Source organism: Nilaparvata lugens, chromosome 3 (assembly GCF_014356525.2).
Source record: "Nilaparvata lugens isolate BPH chromosome 3, ASM1435652v1, whole genome shotgun sequence".
In the NCBI taxonomy this organism is placed as follows: Eukaryota; Metazoa; Arthropoda; class Insecta; order Hemiptera; family Delphacidae; genus Nilaparvata; species Nilaparvata lugens.
Window position 1 is genome coordinate 65,266,045 of NC_052506.1, and position 19,740 is coordinate 65,285,784.

The 19,740-nt window shown below is 35.5% G+C and overlaps 1 protein-coding gene across 1 annotated transcript; it reads left to right on the forward strand.

The window, feature by feature from the left end:
* Positions 1–304: 304 nt before the first annotated feature.
* On the forward strand, positions 305–15,010 carry LOC120350536 (CCR4-NOT transcription complex subunit 7-like). Its single transcript, XM_039424329.1, has 5 exons — positions 305–481; positions 3,105–3,196; positions 7,544–7,680; positions 13,494–13,690; positions 14,830–15,010. The coding sequence occupies exons 2-5, from the start codon at positions 3,160–3,162 to the stop codon at positions 14,993–14,995; spliced, it is 537 nt and encodes a 178-aa protein (XP_039280263.1). The 5' UTR covers positions 305–481; positions 3,105–3,159; the 3' UTR covers positions 14,996–15,010.
* Positions 15,011–19,740: the final 4,730 nt, after the last annotated feature.

Genomic DNA, 19,740 nt, shown 5'->3' on the forward strand with positions numbered 1-19,740 from the left:
TGAGACGCAGACTCACCTTGTCACCAGTTCCTTGATGCCAGCTTATAAAAATATAAGAAAAACATTTTTTCTATATCACAATGATAAAATCAATAATATCAAAGTTATCTACATTTTATAAATTGTTATTCTCTTTTGAAATATTATCCATAGAAAGATAATTTATTTCATTGATAAAACTGAACTCACGCTTTCGATACTGCTGTTTCGATACTCCAACGTGGGTATCGATATTAGTAAAGTATCGAATCTTCTGATACCGATACCATCGGTATCGGAAGCAAAGTATCGATATCAGTAAGTATCAAAAGTATTGGAACGTCCCTAAGTGTATAGTTTTCTACAAATCTACATTCACATTTTTGTACTTTGTTTCAATTGTTTGCGTATTGTGTTTTTCTGTGAGTGACATTTAATAACAGTGTAAAGAAGAGTAGAGTAGAACTTTTAGTGAGTTTAACTCATGTTGAAACCATTTGAAGTGAGTAATGTACCAGATTTTATTTTAGTTTTACTTCGTAGGCTAGGCTAGTTTATTTTTTTCAAACATTCCAAAGCAGGACTAAAATAAATTTTTACTAGTCTTGTTTTGCTCATTTCTGTTACTTTTTAAAATTAAGTTCGGGCGTTTTCTCAGTAAAGTTTAATTTAAACTTTATAGGCTATATTAAGTAGCCTAGATACTCAAAACAGTTGACTATATTGATTCAACCTACCTGTCAAGTTAGATACTAAGTTACCACGGTAATGATACTAAAGGATCAGTGTGGGTATTGCACAAACTTTGAGATCATCAAAACTAAAACGGTATTTGGTTTTAAAGATCCTAGTACCATATTATTTGATCGTTTAACAATATTTATAGGTAGACCCACTCTAATAAACCTCAATGGCACAGGTACGGTATGAATATAGGCTATTGGGATGGGAGATCAGACTATTGCTAGAATTTGGAGTCTTCTTGCAACTATTTACTGCCCCACTAGACATAATGTAGCGCATACTATTTTCTAATATCAAGAATGTTCATAAAATTATGTACACTTTGTGTGCTTGTATTGTTGATTATGTAGAAAGTACCCAATTAAGTGCATAGCGTACACTATGTGGATGTCCAATCTTTGGAAGATGAGGTAGCAATGTGCGTCATATTTACTATAAATAATAAAATTCAAAATGTTATTTTGATTTTTTTTTTGGAGTAGGCCTACTAGACGGTCTCTGGCATGAGTTGTGAATGTCACCAGATCAGGATAGGCCTAATATATACGATGCGGCTACTATAAACTGCATGGCATCAACAAGCTCTTAGTTCTCAGATGCCCTCTTAATTTTCTAATTAGACATATTTTATATAAATCCCCTGTGGGTTGGGGGAGCTTTGAGTCAAACATTGTACTCAAGGATTTGTTGAAAACCAGAATACACCCACAGTATCCCTACTTGTCGTAGGAGGCGACTAAAAGGGACCCCCTTTCCAAAGCCCTTCTTCCAAACCCCTTCTTCTCCATCTTAATATGCTTTGGAACTTTTCCTTTCTAGAATTGCACTTTTTCCATTGACCTAGCTTTGTGCCATTATTTATTTATTTTTCTATCTGTCGGTCTTCCTTGGCCATGTTCTTACTTCTTCTTAGGCCAACCCAAGGTGTTATGTGGACCGTGTTGATGGGTGGTACTTTTATAATATGGTGTCTCCAACGGTGCCTGCAGAATACCAGGCGCTCACCTGTAGTATTTAGCCTTGCCTGGACATGCAGGGCTCTGCCTGGGTTGACAGTCGTGAGAACCACATGAACAAACCAAACCCCAAGGCAATTCCAGAAGTTGCCTTGCTTTCAAACCCACAGAATCTTCCCCATCAGGGCAGGTTCCTTAATCTAAAATGGGTGCTTCAGAAATACAGGTGGTTTCGTTGCACTCTTATGTAGAGGCTATCAACGTTGAAGAGGCTTCCACTGATCACGACATGTATGATGAAAGCTCAATCACATCAACCCAACTGGAGAGGAAGGATGAGCTTCTCGAACCACTGCTCAAACAAGGACGGCCATTCATGCAAAACTTCTTGGGAGAGGTAAGGCTTTTGACCTTGCAAAGTTTTGGAGGGGCAAAAAGAAAAGATCCAAGAGACCAGAGATGGGTGAAACTTCAGGCACAAATGTGGGTCAAGAGGCTGAGTCAAGGGTAGCCAGGCGCCCTAGAGGCAACTTGGCGACCCTTTCCTCAGCGGAAGGACCTTCAAAAAAGGCCAGGAGTAGAACTCACGTAGGTCACGTGGACCAATCAGTCTGAGACTGCCACAAGCATATCACACTGGATCGCGACAAGAAACCAGGTGATGAATGGGTTGTTAGCATAGGGAAAAACTCCGGGTTCTTGTAAAGGAAACAGGTATTTGTTTGCCCAACTAACATACTACTTGGGAACACAACAAACTTCGGTTGACGTGTGGGGTTCTTTGAACCTTTGGATCCTTGAATCCGTCCCTTCAAAAAAAAAAAAAAATAATAAATAAATAAAAAATAATAATTTCACACCAAGAATATGATTCTCTCATGTTACTTAGCTTTTTTAGTCAATGGTGAATGTAAGGTGCGTGACATATTATGTCTAGGTAAGATATGTGCAGCACCTTGTGCTGCCAAGACTACTCTTTATTTATTTGGTCCTTCATTGAGAAGCAGCTTATTTACTGAGAACAGTTCCCTGGCACCTACGAAGAATTGCTGTGCTCGCAATCTTGCTGCTGAGGTCAACAAGACCTCACCCAACGATTCTGGTATCATCCGCTTAGGCTTGAATAGTTTTAGATAGACTAAAATACCGAATATATTGTATGAACTATCTATTGCTATTAGCCTATATTGGCCCAATTTTCAACAGAATTTTTTTCTTTCAGTAAATGAATAAATGTTAATGTTTAAAGTCACTTCACTTAGCCTATATGGGCTACTTTTCAACATGAAAATGGCCAAAGTAGGCGTAATGGTCAAAGCTAGGCGTTAAAATGCTTTAAAGTTTCAAAAATGTTTTAATAAAAGGGTACTACAAGTTTTATATTGTTTTTATTAATGTTAATGTTTGTATACGTTGGTATTACAGATGTGAATCAGAAACAGAAAAGTGGATCGGTTGGGAATATTCCAGCTAAAAAACCATGCCGTCTGTAACTAACAATTCCATTGGACCACATGGTGAGTTTTGCTTTTATTAAAGCCCAACGTAATTCACATCAATCGACACTAGACAGACCTGAAACAGCAATGATCAACAACCATGAAATTACATTGTTCTCTGTGTCTGTTTATTCAGTTGTTGGTACATGTGAATCTATATACACGTTCAAATGGAAATCTATACTATAATAAGGAAAGAATCGGCTTATACATGTAGGGTATAGGAAATTCACTAATGACGCATCATCACGTCAGAACTACTGAACTTATTAACTTGAAATTTAACATATAAATTATTAATTTACGGAGGATGTTTATAGGCTTATTTTCAATTCTTCAGGGTTTCATTACGTCAAGCTCTCAGTTTGTCAAGTTTTCAATTTGACAATATTCAATTTGTTCTTGAGAGTGGTCTTAGTTAGATAAAACAGTGTATTCAACGTTTTTATTTTCTATCTTATTATCATTCTCCTATCTAGGCTTTATCTTCTCCCTCTATATTTATATTATTTATATAAAGGATGGAATTGGCTTATTCTAGAAAAGAGGGATAGACAAGCACAAAATAAATACTATGTTATAAAAAATAGATTGTTTGATCTACTCAGAACTATTCTAGAAAATGATTCTATGAATGGTTTTCATACACTAACAGAAGCATGCAAACGTGCCGAAAGGACCGACCATTGTTTGATCCCACAGTTGGTTACAAATGCCCTTTTTCTCCGAGTTAGATGTGAAAGACATGGTTACGTTCGATGAACGATTTTTGGGGTTAGCAGTCCACAGAGCGATCCATTGTTTAGAATAACAATAAGGATAGGCAGACTCTATGAATGGGAGAACTTGGGTGTCATTAATCATCAGGGACAGTGACGGAGGAAGGCCACAAGCGATAAATGGGTAGTGTCATGTGTATACTCGCAATACGATATTATATTGTGATGATGATGATTGAATCAGTATCAACCACCTCCCATAAAAAGGAATTAGTTGTTAAGCAAAGATCGAGCAGCTTTCATCTTCGAAAAGTTCAAACTCATCTTCATTATATATTTATATTTATGTGTGAAAATGTAAAATTCAAACTAGTTCTATCAATCATCTGCATTTCTTCAAGTGAATGAGTAACACTATTGCAAAAATAGATAAGTATAAAGTATCTCACATATATCAAGAAGATTTAAGATCAACTTCACATCTGAAGCAATCTACATCTACAAGCAATTACAGATTTTAAGTTTATGCCAATCTACAATCGTTATGGTTAGTATATATTTAAGCAAAATGGCTCCCATATTCTATTCACATAACAGATACCATCAACAGAGCTCAAAATCTACATTAGGCGCTTAAATCCCAAAAATTATTTATTAGAAAAAAAGAATTGAGTTTCTTTTTAATTTTGATAAATTGATAATACTCAAATCAAATGTTTCTACTGTCACTAGTAATAATACCCAAATCGATTTTAAAAAATAGTTTATAAATATATTGTTTATTGGATACAATATTCTTTAACAAATGATTCTGTGCCTTTCGCTAAACATTCAGCAGCAGTGGCGAAGTTGTGTGCCTGCGCTTTTTTTAAGATGATAAAGAAGACAATTTTGAATAAAATTTAGAATTTAGAAATAGGCCGACACATCTAGAAAATACCTGAGTCTATACCTAATTCATGCAGGTGAACGGGCTAGAGTCAAGAAAACTTCAATTAATCTTGCCATGCCTGATTTAATAGGTTTATACTATAGAATAACACTACAATTTGAAATAATAGAAAAATACAAACAGCTTCAATAAACATTGGCAACTAAAATCGAACAACAGAAACAACAATTTCATGTTACTTTGTTGACATTCTTCATCTGATTCGGGGGCGCATTACTATCCCCGTTTAGATAGCAATACGTCACAAAACCAAACAATATCAGTCATCAATAACAAATAATTAACTTCAACATAAATTACTCAAGAAAGAAAAGCCCGTTGAACCCAGTTTCGTCGATAGTAACCCATATAACCCATTTCATAATAATTTTGAATCCCCACTTTTGATTGACATTCTCGAATGAACCTTTGTTTCACTACACTGCACTTTCGTTGGTCTGTACGTTGCTTTATCGTCGGGGTTACAGTACCTTGTTTTTGGCGGTGAGCTTTTACCGGTTGAATTTGGCTTGACGGCGACGTCCTCTTACGTCCCTAGACCTGTCGTCTGAACGGGTGTCTTGAAGCGGTGTTACATAAAGTTGCGGAACCAAAGGGGTGGTAGTACAAGAAGTTGGTTTGGGGACACACATGAACCGCTGTAAATAAATGTATTACAGCATTAATTTCTAACTCTTCCTACAATTCATCAAAAGCTAAAACAGGAGTTATCTATTGATTACAATTAATTAAATTCTCTCATTCTTTGAATCCTCATTTTATATAGATTTTTATCTTCAAACTACTGATTCTTTTTATCAGAATTAATGGATCTTTCTTCACAAATAATTCAAATTGAAATGATGCTAACTTATATGATATTTTTCGTTTGGTTTGCGAAATCAAATATAATTTTTCATATAGTAGCTCGGCTAGTATTGTTGGAAACTTGTGCGCCAGCCAACATTTATTTTATTTATTATTTATGAACTATAGGACGCAATCCAAGTGTAAATAACGGGCATTCGCCCAAAACTGCTCAGAACCTTAATTAAAAATGAACATTCCAGAGTTTATGATTTGATTTACCTACAAATACAAGTCCAAAACTAGTATCAACTGAAATTATGAATTTATCACCTAATAAAACAAGACACTTTATAACACAATAAAAGAAAAAAAAATATTGAAAATTTCACTTTAAGGAAAGATAATGTTTGCCTTATAAGATTCATCTTGTGGATAGTTTTTACCTTTGATTAAATAAAATTAGTAGACACATAGAAAGTAATTTAAATTGTATTAAAATTTGAACATTCATTAATATTAATTTCCTGGAAAAGAAAAACTTTCTTCTTCGTCTATTAAGATTTCTATCATAAAAAATTTACTAAATCATTCGAAAGCCTTAATGACATAAGAAAACAGAGCCTGAAAAATATAAATTATAAAATGTCATAAACTCAATATGAACATAATCTTAAAAATTTCATTCCAATTTAAAGGCTATCTTCCTGACTTTCAGCAATACTCTACGATAATATATCTCCAGAAACAATAACTCAAATATAACGTAACTGAAAACTTTCTATACTTCTTTAGAAAAAATTTATAAGTATCTTCCATCACTAATAAAATCAAAAGGATTATTCTCAATCAATATTATTAACTTGAAAAATAACAGGCTTTGTTGATAAAATCTTTTGATTGAAGTTTCAATTAATTAATTTCCCTAAATTATATTTTAACCTTAGTTTACGTACCTTAGCGGTTATTTGAAGAAACAATTATTCGTACATGAAGAAGAAACACAATTAAACCTTTCAGGACATGGCACTACTAGTAAATTTAAACTTTAATAAAAAAACTAGTTCCTACATTAACTACTTGTATAAACTTATAAACTTGCCCAAAAAGGGGGAAACATAGTGACTACATCTTTACTCTCGTAGTGCTCCTAGCAAAGTGTCCTCCGAAACGTAATCTGGTCTCGCGGTTGGGGAATCCCCCCACTACTGTATTTAGAAACAGGTCTCCTATTGGGCGAAAGGAATCAATTTGACCAATCGTCGCGTGGCTTCTAGAGCCTTTGGACCAAATAGTAACTGCAAAATCGGTAGTTTGTTATAATTTCAATGCTTGCTGTTTTCCAACTTATCGCACTTTATGTCGCGACAAGAAGGTAAGTTTTAGAGATAATTCCATAATCTACATTCCTCGACGACTCGGAGCCACAATTTTTAAATATCTATCATGGGAAACTCGAAGTCATGGCCGTTCATAATAGAGAGAGAAAATAATTTATTTCGCTAACTCACTTACAATAATGGCTCTAGTCTATTGCGTATTAAATTTACTATTATAACTTGGGAAAAGGCCTGAATTAAAGAGAGTGCCCGGCACAATTCCTTTTTATGGAAGGTGGTAGGTACTGATTCAATCATCATCATCGTCATCATCAATACCGTATTACGAGTATAAACATACGCTCGTGGCCTTCCTCCGTCACTTCACTGTCCCTGATGATTAATGATACCCAAGTTCTCCTATTCATAGCGTCTGCCTATCCTTTCTGTTATTCTGAACAATGGATCGCTCAGTGGACTACTTTTTTCCTGATCGCTCATCGGACGAAATCCGCAAAGGCATCATCACCCAGTTTATCAATTCCTGATATATTGTTTTTAATATCAACTTCTATACTGTTTTTATTAGGTGCTGGAAACAACATGAATTGCTCAATAATTCCTAACAATGAGGAATGTGGAATCAGAGACGTGTGGGGATACAATTTGAAAGAAGAATTTAAGACTATCAGGCAGATTGTACAGAAGTACAATTTTGTCGCCATGGTGAGTTACATTTTTGTTTTTATTTATGGCAGGATTAAAGGTCAACACCTTTATCGAACAAATGCTTAGTGGTTTATAAATTGACAGTTTCTTCCATTACATTGAGCCCGTTCTGTGTATATGGAATGTGGTAAATTGTCCCATTCACAATTTACCTGGTAAAAAGTTCCGCGTTCCATGGGAAGAGTTTTGACAGATTCTGTACCAGAAACCAGTTCCAAATTCCTGCCCCACAGTCGAAGCGTGGTAAATTGTCCGGCCTGGTACAGTTCCAAGTATCTGAGCTCTCATTGGTCGATTATTGTAGTCTTGCCTCTCTGCGCATGCGCTGATAGTTTATTTGTTTACCATAGCAAAGCCATAGAATACATAACCAACACTATGATGTTTGATAACCATTCATCAAATTAATGAATTTTTCTCTGTAGAAAATTTGAGAGTAATGGAATAAAAAAATGCACACTTTTTGGTGTAAAACAATATTATAAGTGCGCGCCAAAAGCTTGAACCAACGATTTTGGTGGTGTTCCATGGGAATATTTTGCACTAGTCACGTGATGGAACAATTTACGATTGGAACTGGAACAATTTACTATACACAGAACGTACACATTGAGTTTAGATGTATCAACAAAATAAGCTTCTATCACAATATCAAGTAGGCTGCTTAAAGTTGTCTTGAATACTTGAACGGTTGCTATGTTGTATACTAACCCCAATTCCTACCTCTGGCACGCCTTAATCTTCTTAGAATAACCCTGTAATATTCATGTTTTTGATTATTAAAATTCAGTCAAGTAAATAAAAGTGAAACTAATTGACTTCAGCTCAAATTTAGCTGAAATTCTAGGGTGATAAGAGTTGTTGATTCAACTTGAAGCTGCGTTCACAATGTGTAACTTTTTATAAAACTTTTGTTATATAACAACTTAAACAAAAATGTTATAAATCCATATGACTTGTTACATTGTAACTTCGTGTTTTATAACATAATTTTTTATTATATAGGCCTAACACGTTTATTCTTTCCCGCACGAAGTCGGTAAAGATCAAAGAAAAAATATAACTTTGTTACATGTAACATGTTATAAGAACGTTTTACTACTTACAACATGTAACAAGTTATAGAATGCGGTTGAAATTGGTGGTGGGGAAGCAGAATCATCAGCTGCTCGGCGGTTGTTGACACTTGACAGTGGTGATTGGTTTATAGATCAACGTTGATATTCATTATATTATGGTTCATTTAAAATTTATTCACTGTTCTATTCGTTTTATTGCTTCATTCATTGTTCTATTGTTCGATTTTATAACTACTATTACCGGTAATAATTATGGTGGAGTGGAATCAGTGTGATATACCTTATTAAGCTCACAGAGGAATATAGCAAAGACAAATCGTTATGGAATCCAATGAACAAATACTGCAAAAGTAGGAATTTGAAGCATGATACTTGGTTGAAATTGGACCAAACTTTTAAAGCTGAAACCCGAGAATGTGAAAAAGTAGATAAGGAAACTGCTGACAGGACAATTCACCAGGGAGGGGAAGAAAGTAACGCAGACGGGAAAGGCTGCTTGTGTCGGTAGGAAGAGGGTGTACTACAAAAAAATCCTTTTCTCAAAAGATAAAAATCTACCCAGAGAAAATGAAGATGCTGGCCAAAAAATGTAATGATACTGCAAGCCGTTCTTTCACCGGATTGCATCTCTAAAATTTGTATTTTTTAGCTATTTATTCGCCAATCGAAGAAATCTATAACTCAAAATCTTGACTAGTCATTCGTACAAAGTTCTTGAAATGGCCATCTGTACTTAACTCTCCCTATCTACTGAAAGTCGCATGCCAATGGAGGGAAGGCCTGTCTGGAACAGGCCACTGCACAATCACCGAAGCTGTTGCTTACAGCCCTGTGCTAAAAATGACTTCAGACGTCATGAGTTTCAACTAAATCTTTTTCTGTTAGTCTGCTCCAGAGAGGAGTGGAAGTCTGAGTAATGGCCCTATTTCAAGAGAGGCAGCTTTGTCTGGTACACGGATGGTTGTCTCATTGAAGGGGAATCTGGCAAATGTACGGGGTGTACAGTGATTCACCCAGAACAGAAATCTGTGCAAGTGGGGGACAACACTGTACTATCTTTCTGGCAGAAATTTGGGGCACCATGGCTTGTTCCAACATAGGTATTGCCAGACGCTATTGCGACATAGTTATCTTGTCAGATTGTCAGGCAGCCCTCAAGGCCCTTGACTCCAATGAAATCAAGTCTAAATTTGTGTGGGAGTGTCAAAAAACACTCAGCAGGCTTGCAACAAGCAACTCTGTGCATCTTGGTTGGGTACTGGCCATATCGGCATAAGAGTTTTAAAACGAGTGTGCAGATGAGCTTGCTAAGCGGTGTTTCAGTATGCCATTCTTTGATCCAGAGTCAAGCTGTGCCAAAAGCGATATAATGCCTTCCATACAATAAGTAAATGGTCCAGGACTTACATCACCAGCAATGGCAAGGCCACCCTGGTCAAGTACTTGGCAAAAGGCTGCTAGCAGACGCAAGCTCTTACTTCACCAGCTGGCTGGTGAGTTTGGGTAGAGGTCAGGCTAGGCAGTTGATTGCTCTGATAACTGGACACGGCCACTTCAGGAAACATCTCCACACAATTGGACTCAGAAATGAAAGTCAAATGTGTAGGCTTTGTAATTAGTCTTAAGAGACTGCCAAGCATATCTACTGGATTGCGAAAGACTAGGGCTAGGAGAAGAGCTCTGTTTGGCTGCAAGCAACCAGGTGATGAATGGGATGTTAGTATAGGGAAAAAACTCCTGGATCTTGTAAAGGACACAGGTATTGGTTTGTCCAACTTACATACTTGATGCACGTACAATAAGCTTAGGTTGACGTGTGAGATTCTTTGAACCTTTGGATCCTTGAATCCGTCCCTTCAAAAACATTAAATAACTCTCCCGATAGTAAATCACGGTCATCTTGTTTAAGATTACTCAAGTCACTAGCACTGTACTAGTCACTTCAAAATAAAGGCTGAAATGACAAGTAGAACATCTTTCGTCTCGAGTCAGCATTATGACTGCAAATAAGGAGACCACAAACTGATGTTTTTGTTTTATAACATGTTACAAATTACTTTTTTGTTTCTAACAAAAGTTTAATATAACAAAGTTACACAGTGTAAACGCAGCTTAAGATTTCATATTGTAACAAAGTGTGAGAAGAATACTTCTCAGGTTATGTTCGCCAATTTAAAAAAAACTTACAGTATCATGAATGTCAAACATCTCCACCAGCTGTTGAAATACTGTTGAAATACATTGAAACTTATGTCGGAGGATCTTTGCTGTATTGTCTCCAGTCTCCTGTCTAGTTGAGCTGTGAGTGACCAGGTCTTAGCTCCATACAAAATTGATGGGTACATACATCTTGCTGCCGAATTTAAATATTCCTCAAGTACAATACATAACTATTGTTCGATTCATAATTACATTTTATTCAATTCGTTTAACAATAAACTAATTATTTTAACATATAGTTTTTAAGTTTTAGTTTAACTTAGAATTAAGTTTAACAATTATTATATTCCAATATCTGAAAGGCATAACAAGGTCTATAACTGATACTTGTATAATATATTAATTTTTGTTCACATTATTTCAGAACTGAATTACATCCAGTTGTACAAGTTTCCTTCAATATGCCCCCTGTGGGTTGGGGGGGCTTTGAGTCGATCATCGTACTCAAAAATGTGTTGAAACCCAGAATTCACCCACAGTATCCATGCTTGTAATAGGAGGCGACTAAAATGGACCTCAAAGCAACTCCAGAAGTTGCCTTGCTTTCAAACCCACGGGATCTGCCCCATCAGGGCAGTTTCAGAGGGGCAAAAAGAAAAACCCAAGAGACCAGAGATGGGCGAAACTCCAGGCACAAATGTAGGTCAAGAGGCTGAGTCGAGGGTGGCCGGGCGCCCTGGAGGTAGTTTGGCGTCCCCTCTCTCAGCGGAAGGACCTTCAAAAAGGTCAGGAGTGGAACTCACGTAGGTCACGAGGACTAATCAGTCTGAAGAGACTGCCAAGCATATCACACTGGATTGCGATAAGGATTGCAACCAGGTGAAGAATGGAATGTTAGTATAGGGAAAAACTCCTGGTTCTTGTAAAGGACATAGGTATTGGTTTGCCTAACTAACATACTACTTGGGGAAAATAATAAGCTTCGGTTGACGTGTGGGGCTCTTTGAACCTTTGGATCCTTGAATCCGTCCCTTCAAAAACAATAAACAATTTCTTCAATATTAAAAAAATAAGCTTTATTGACTTTCTTTACAGAACAAAAGCCTCTCATACGTGGTAAATAATAGTTGGCAAAATTACAATTTTTATTTACATACAGCTTTTTATAACTTGTCGATTATGTTCTTCCATCTTTCTCTATCTCTGGCTATGGCGAACCTACATGATTCCCACGCGCTGTGCCATCTCGTCTCTCCATCGATAAGCTGGACGTCCCCTTTGGTACATTCACGCGATATCCACTCAGTGCAGATCTTCGCTCACCGCTCTGATGACATTCTTGACACGTGGCCGGCCCATCTCCATTTGATGAGGTGCGCTTCTTTTTTACCTAGAAGTACCTGCTTCGTCTCAAAATGTCGGTGCTGCTTATTCTCTGGTGCAGGCGCAGACCTAGAATACTCCTTGTCATCTTTGTTTGGGTTGTCTCCAGTCTCCTGTCTAGTTGAGCTGTGAGTGACCAGGTCTGAGCTCCATACAAAATTGATGGGTACATACATTTCCTCAACGCTTTTCCTTTTAATTCGTTGGGGAAGTTTCCCTTGAAAGTTTTTTAAGAGTAATACTTCTGCCAACCCTTTTTTATTCTGCTTCTCATCTTTTTCGCTCCACGGTTTTCAAATGAAAGCAGCTGGTCTTGCTAAATTTATTCCTCCACATAGCCTATCTCTCCACATACATAGTCTCCACAAGCTACTTCAATTTTATCTTTACTTGTCATCAGTTTTGTCTTGCTTGCAATTTGACTGAGACCTATGTTTTTACTAACTTCTATAAGCTCATCGAGCATGATCTTCATATCATCAGAAGAACGTGATACAAGCATCACATCATCAGCAAACAATAGATTTGACAGTTGATAATCATTTATGCATATACCTCTATGATCCCATTTTAGTCGTTGAAAAACATACTGCAAACAACAATTGACGATAATTATTATAATCGGGGATAGTGCGCATCCCTGCTTTAGACCTCTGCCAAATCTTATAATCCGACCTTTTCTTTCCAATTCAATGTAGGCTTCATCATTCTCATATAATCTTCTCAATACTTCTATCAACACCTGACTAAACTTTCCTTCAATATTAGGGTCAACAAATAGTGGAATGGCGAAGATAGATGGTAGCGGAGGGTTTTGAAATTTATGCATGCATCTGAATGTCTCAGATTCCTTCTACATGCTACCCTTTTTTCGCCGCTCCACTATGTTCTGATGCATTTGAACACATGCATTACTCTTCCATACTCTCAGCCACCTTCTCCGCTATCCTCTACCTTCGTCACTACACTATTTGTTTACCCTAGTATTGAAGGAAACTAGTACAACTGGATGTAAATCGATACTGGAATAATGTGAGTTATAGGCGAAAGCCTAATGTTTTATGATGAAGGGTCACCATTATGTTCTGACCCTTAGTAGGCTTGATATAATTTCTTTTTGTGAATATCATGTGTACTCTGACATAAATTAACTCTATCTATTGTTTCATCATGGACATTAATTCACAGGACACTGAATTCCCGGGTGTGGTAGCAAGACCCATTGGGGAGTTCAGGAGTACCGCCGACTATCAATATCAACTACTAAGATGCAACGTTGATCTGCTCAGAATCATTCAGCTCGGATTGACATTCTTAGATGAGGATGGAAAGCCTCCGTCTGGACAGTATACAACTTGGCAGTTCAACTTCAAATTTAATCTCTCGTAAGTATCCCCATCTTATTATTTTGAATACTGTACATATTTTACATGTTTGCAATTATTATTGAGTAAAACACGAATGGTGGGCGGGGGGTCATGGAGCGGTCAAGGAGGAACAATACAAACGTGAGTTCCTCTGGTAGATAAGGTGGTGCGTGTAACCTTTTTGGTTCAACTTTTACGGAGAGGAATAGTACATATCGGGTCCCATCTACCTGGCTTATGCAACCTGCGATTGTTCTATTTTTTGGGTGAGTGTAGTGAAGCATGATTAACCCAATTACCACGGTTTTACTCCTAGTAGACAATACATCTGGACAAAATTTATGACCTTAAAACATTGATAAGGGAATTTGAGATATTAGATTTTTTTCAATTTCACACCACATTTTATAATGTATTCATTATAAATTTAATTTTTTCTCTTATGACGGATTTTAGCTTATCGTATTTTTCTCTCGACTGATCTGAAACGGTTAACTAATTGGGTTATTCTTATCTCCACTGAAGTCGCCCAACAAAATAGAGCAATCACAGGTTGACAGTGTGCCAGGTAGATAGGGAACGCTTGTGTCTTATTCATCACCAAAAGGTTGAATGTATGCCCTCGCCTCTAGCTACCAAAGGGTCTCACTGTTGTATTGTTTTCCGTTGACAGTTACATGTTTAAGGTGTAATTAATGGCATAAATTTTGTACAACATATGACATTTAATATAATATACATTTAATGTATATTTTTAATTTATCCATGTTTCCGTTTCCAGGAGGAGACGAGAAAAATGTAATAATATCTAAGTACTGTAATTTATCGATTATACAACAAGTGCCTGTACTCTTCATACTCTCTACAATATAAATCTATTAGAATTTATTTCTTGTTACCTTGAAAATCTTGTCTCAAGTGTTATTTCTGAAAATATAGTTTGAAATGACAGAAACACACATGGCTCAAATGTTCGAAAACGCTCTGTCATTCTTTAGTTCCAGTCTTGAATTCGAGCAGTTGTGATTATCATAAAACATAATATATCCAATCTTAAAAAAAAGTTCTTTCTCTGGTAGAATTTTCGGATGATGTACTTATTCTTGTTGTACCACTCAAATATATTTTCCTCGTTTTGATTTCGTCTATTTTTGTAGGGAGGATATGTATGCACAAGACAGCATAGATCTACTTCAAAACTCTGGAATCCAATTTAAGAAGCATGAAGAGGATGGAATTGATCCATTTGAGTTTGCAGAACTACTTATGGTTTCCGGCGTTGTTCTAATGGATGAAGTGAAATGGTTATCATTCCACAGGTAATTCTGAACTTTCTTATTATTTCAAGTTGAGGTTGGTTAGATTTCCTTTTTAATTTCTATTTAACAATGATTCGATCTACAGTATGCTCCTTCTATAGTCTTTGCGAACCATAGTTTGCAACAAGATACTTTATGGCGAATGTTATTTCAATGTATCAGTAGGAGCACACTGTGACTCGCTCTTCCACACAATTAGCTCACAGGATCTCTGGAGTTTGTTAAATCTGACAGCACTGTTCTCCATAAGAGCGATGCTGCAATGTAAGATTTGCACAGACTATAGTTATGTCACCCAAGAATTGGATGGATATACTAACTTAATTCGTTATCAAAGTTTAGAACAATCCTATAACTATTAAATGTATTTGAATTGTATGAAATGTATAAATAGTAAATGTATATTATCTATCAACTTTAATGTATTTCATACGTTTTAGGGCCATATGCACCATCTACGTTCAACGCTAAAACACGTCTTTCTACTTGTAGATATGGTTGAATTTATCATAATATGTTTCATTTGGTGTTCAAACGAACAGCTAACATCTCTCGGTTTAAACCGAGTATCTGCATACAGGCATTAGAATAAAAGAAAATGGTTTAAGCTACTCCCCAAGAAAATCTTCCTCTGCCGTGAAAAGCACAGGCCCGTTTGCTCAATAGCTGTTCGATTATTATCCTTCCTAGTTTAAACCATCAGACAATTGAAACATATAATAATAATTGAACGAGCGTTAGCGAGTTCTCACTTTTGACTTACTGAAGGCAAAAGTCGTTGTACGTCTGTTTGTATGTTCTGCAATAACTTTAGAAAGCATTGATCAATCAGCTTCAAATTTTGAACACGTATTCTTCGAATCTTTTTACAGGTCAAGTTCGTTGGACAACAAAATTGACTTACTCCTTCGTCCTTTTTCAGGGTATAACAAATAACAGTGAAAGTGCATTAGAAAAATAATTGTTGTGATTTATCATTTTGTCAGCTGAAGAATTCATTGCAAGCAATTACAACAGTTTTCCATTCAGTCATTCATAACATTAACTGAGGCACATTAAAATTCACATCTATCACACTGACAGACCTCCTTCGCTGACACATGATTTCATCTGATTAATATAGAAGATAATTTACAACTTTTACATCAACAAACTGATACGTGTTGAGATATCAATGTGCGGTTTTCTCCATTCATTTTCTCTTGGAACTCTATATTGAAATCATGTATCATTTATACATTGATAGATACATTATTATTCTCAAATTAGAATGATTGGGAAATGATCAACATTCTTGATGCCCAAAACTGTTCCTTTCCTAAATTTGGATAGAAATTGTCCAAAATAGGTTATGTTTATCACTTCATAAGTTTTACCAATTTTGAGTCCAAAATATACAGAGTGAGTCATATACAATGGGAACCCGTCAATAAGTTGGAGACTGTTGTAGATACAACTGAATTTCAACCCCTCATAAGGGGGTGACTTAGGAGTTGTAACTCGAATATTTTAAATGTAAACACCTATTGTGTGGTACATTATTTTAAAGACCCTTTTAAAAGAATAAAGATGACTTCAATAAAAAAGTTCTATGATGCTTGTATCCAAAAGGCGGCTGCTTGAAGTTTTAGTTTTTAAAAAGGCCTTTAAAATGATGTACCACACAATGGGTGATTACATTTAAAATATTCGAGTTACAACCCCAAATTCACCCCCTTATGAGGGGTTGAAATTCAGTTGTGCGTCAAAACGTAGAGTATTTGACCAATAAATTATCCTGAAAGTTACAGTATTATATCTAAACAGTCTCCAACTTGAAGGGTTTCCATACATATGACTCACTCTGTCTATAAACCCAAATTCTCATATAAAAAATGAATTCATATGAGGGACAAAGATGTTGAAGCACCAAAGTAATTTTTCATCTCAAATAGGATCTCCAATGAAACCTACTGTCAAATTATTCTTTTAGAAGAAATATTCAGCTGTTTTCATAATTTTCACCAACTTTGTTTAGTTAAAAGTTGCGGGTTTCAAAGATTATGAATGAATGAATGAAGTTTTATTCGCAATAAGCTCAAAACAAGAAAATGTAAAATACATGCATATCAAAAACAAATAAACAAGTTTATAATATAGCTGCATAGTAACGAATCACAAATTTAATATTACCTTATTGAGAAAAAATACAAACCAGCACGTAAGATGCAACTTACGGACCGCTGGTTTTCAAATTGTGTGAAAAAATTGATTTATATTATGAAAAAAACGGTGAGAAGAGCAGAGAAAATACAAAAAAATTGTACAGAAAATAAGTTAACAGAATGGAAAGAAAAATAGACGGATCAAACAATAATTAGGAACAAAAACTAAAGAACTTCGGGAGTGAGCGACGAAAGCCAAATTTCAATTAATCTCTTGATATTATTTCCACAATACAAGCAGCAATGGCATTCTTGACCTCAAGCGGCAGAGCATTATAAAATTTAGGTGCCAGGGAAATGAACGTTTTTGAAAAAGAGTGCAATTGGGTTTAGGACATCTGACTTGGGAAGCCGCAGTCCTCCTGATCTGTCGAAGAGCGGTAACAGGCTTACAGTAATCAATCGTCACGCCTCTATTTCCACTTATATTGAAGAACAATGACAAAACCTTAAATAAGTAAGCGAATGAATAATTCTGAAACGACTCTTTTAAGCTCAATTGATGAAGTGAATGAGTTTTTTGATAAGGATTCTGGTATTTTGTTCTTCCATCAAAACATCCGAAGCCTAATACTAATTTTGATAACTTCCTTCATACATTAATAATTGATAACCAAGCCACATATAATAATTTTAAGTGAAGCCTGGTTGCAGGATATGAATGAATGAATTATATAATATTGTTGGATATGAAAGCTTTGTGGCGCTGGTTGTGTGAGGAGGACGGGCGGTGTTGTGATCTTTGTTCATTCTTCTATTACTGCCACTAAAAAGGATTGTTGCATTGCTGACTGTGACTCACTGTTACTTTTTGTAAATACAAGAATTATTTTATTTATTAATAATAATAATAAATTTGACTTTATTTCTGCGTGAAAATATACAAAACAAGTGAAAATTAAGAGTAATAGAAAATAAGCATGCAGTATTATCATTCTGCTCCAGTATAGAATACAATGAAAAAAAAACAAAACAAAGGAGTAGGGGTAAAGTGAGACTTCTGAAGAAAAGCTGGCTCAAACCTGCCCCAAACCTGGCTCAAAGCTGCCCCCAAATCTGCCCCAAATCTGATTCTTGGTTCTAACCTTGCCCAACCAATGTAATCCGATCTACCTACCACTAGCCATACCCCTAATCTCACAATAAACCTCAAATGAAGATTTCCCACTTTTTGGAGAAAAAAACTAGATCCAGCTTTTTTTTATTTCTTGAATACTAGGAAACCGTTAATTTTACAAAAAATCTACAAGAGTAACTTTTTCCAGTAAATCCAATTACGAATCCATTGACACCCCATTTGTCAAGATTGAACAAAAATAAGGATCTCATGGAAAAACTAGATCCAGCTTTTTTTTATTTCTTGAATAACTAAGAAACCGTTAATTTTACAAAAACTCTACAAGAGTAACTTTTTCCAGTAAATCTAATAACGAATCCATTGACACCCCATTTGTCAAGATTGAACAAAAATAAGGGAAAACTAGATCCAGCTTTTTTCAATAACTAAGAACCATTAATTTTACAAAAAATTACAGGAATAACTTTTCCATTTGTCCAGATTGAACAGAAAAATTAGATCCAATTTCTTGAATAACTAAGAATAATTTTTTCAGTAAATCATATTATTTGTCAAGGGATCCTAACTCTGAAACTGAGCAACAAGCATTTTTATGTTGAGACCCTTTCTTAAACCCTCGCACTAACCCCCCCCCACAAGGGGGGGGGGTTGGGGGCTTGACCCTCTACCTTTAACCTGAACTACTTGAAAACTCACCTCAGGTTGTATTATACATTTTTATAAAAATAGATCATGAGTGTTGATAAATTTGGTCGATATTTGTATGATAAAGATAATAAGTGATATTAATGTTGATATCAAAAATTTGATTCAGAATTTTTTCCATTTTTTACAATGTATACCATTAGCTGCAACTTTCATACCAAACATCAATCTCAATAATGAAAAAGAATGAAGTATATGACTGATCCAAACTTAATCCAACAATTCTCACTTTCTTCTGGAATCTCTTTTAAAGAATGGTATGAAAAAAATGATAAATATAGGTGAAAAATCTTAGGTTTAGGTGAGTACACCCAGAAAGAAATTGTAGATGTAGGTGAGTACACCCAGAAAAAAAATGTAGGTTTGTTACCCAGACCAAGAACATTATTCAACTTTAATGAAAAATCTAAGCTCATATAGATAGCACTATATCATCACAGTCAGTATTTGCTTTGAAAGAAGCTGATAATTGAATAATAATATAAAATGCTTTAAATTAAATTGAAGAAAATGGTTGAGATCAAGACAAGAACAATTCTATAAATTAATGGGATGATACTGAAGGTAAAATATTGATACATTTGTAGATAATACTTTTGATTTGAATATTGTCTAGTTTTTGTTATTTTATAGAAGATTTATAATACTCTTTTTATTGTTCCACTCAGTGGTGTATATTCAAACTCATTATCATAGAGGATTAAACAGTAGGCACTGGTTTTTTCTGAGAAATTATTTGTTGTTTCCAATGTCACTTTATGT

What these genes read in the sequence shown, in the direction of transcription:
- LOC120350536 (XM_039424329.1), top strand. Translation starts at nt 3,160, where the DNA reads ATGCCGTCTGTAACTAACAATTCCATTGGACCACATG. An exon ending in CAATTCCATTGGACCACATG is followed by an intron (nt 3,197 to 7,543) that starts GTGAGTTTTGCT and finishes TGTTTTTATTAG; the next exon opens with GTGCTGGAAACAACATGAAT. An exon ending in AGTACAATTTTGTCGCCATG is followed by an intron (nt 7,681 to 13,493) that starts GTGAGTTACATT and finishes ATTAATTCACAG; the next exon opens with GACACTGAATTCCCGGGTGT.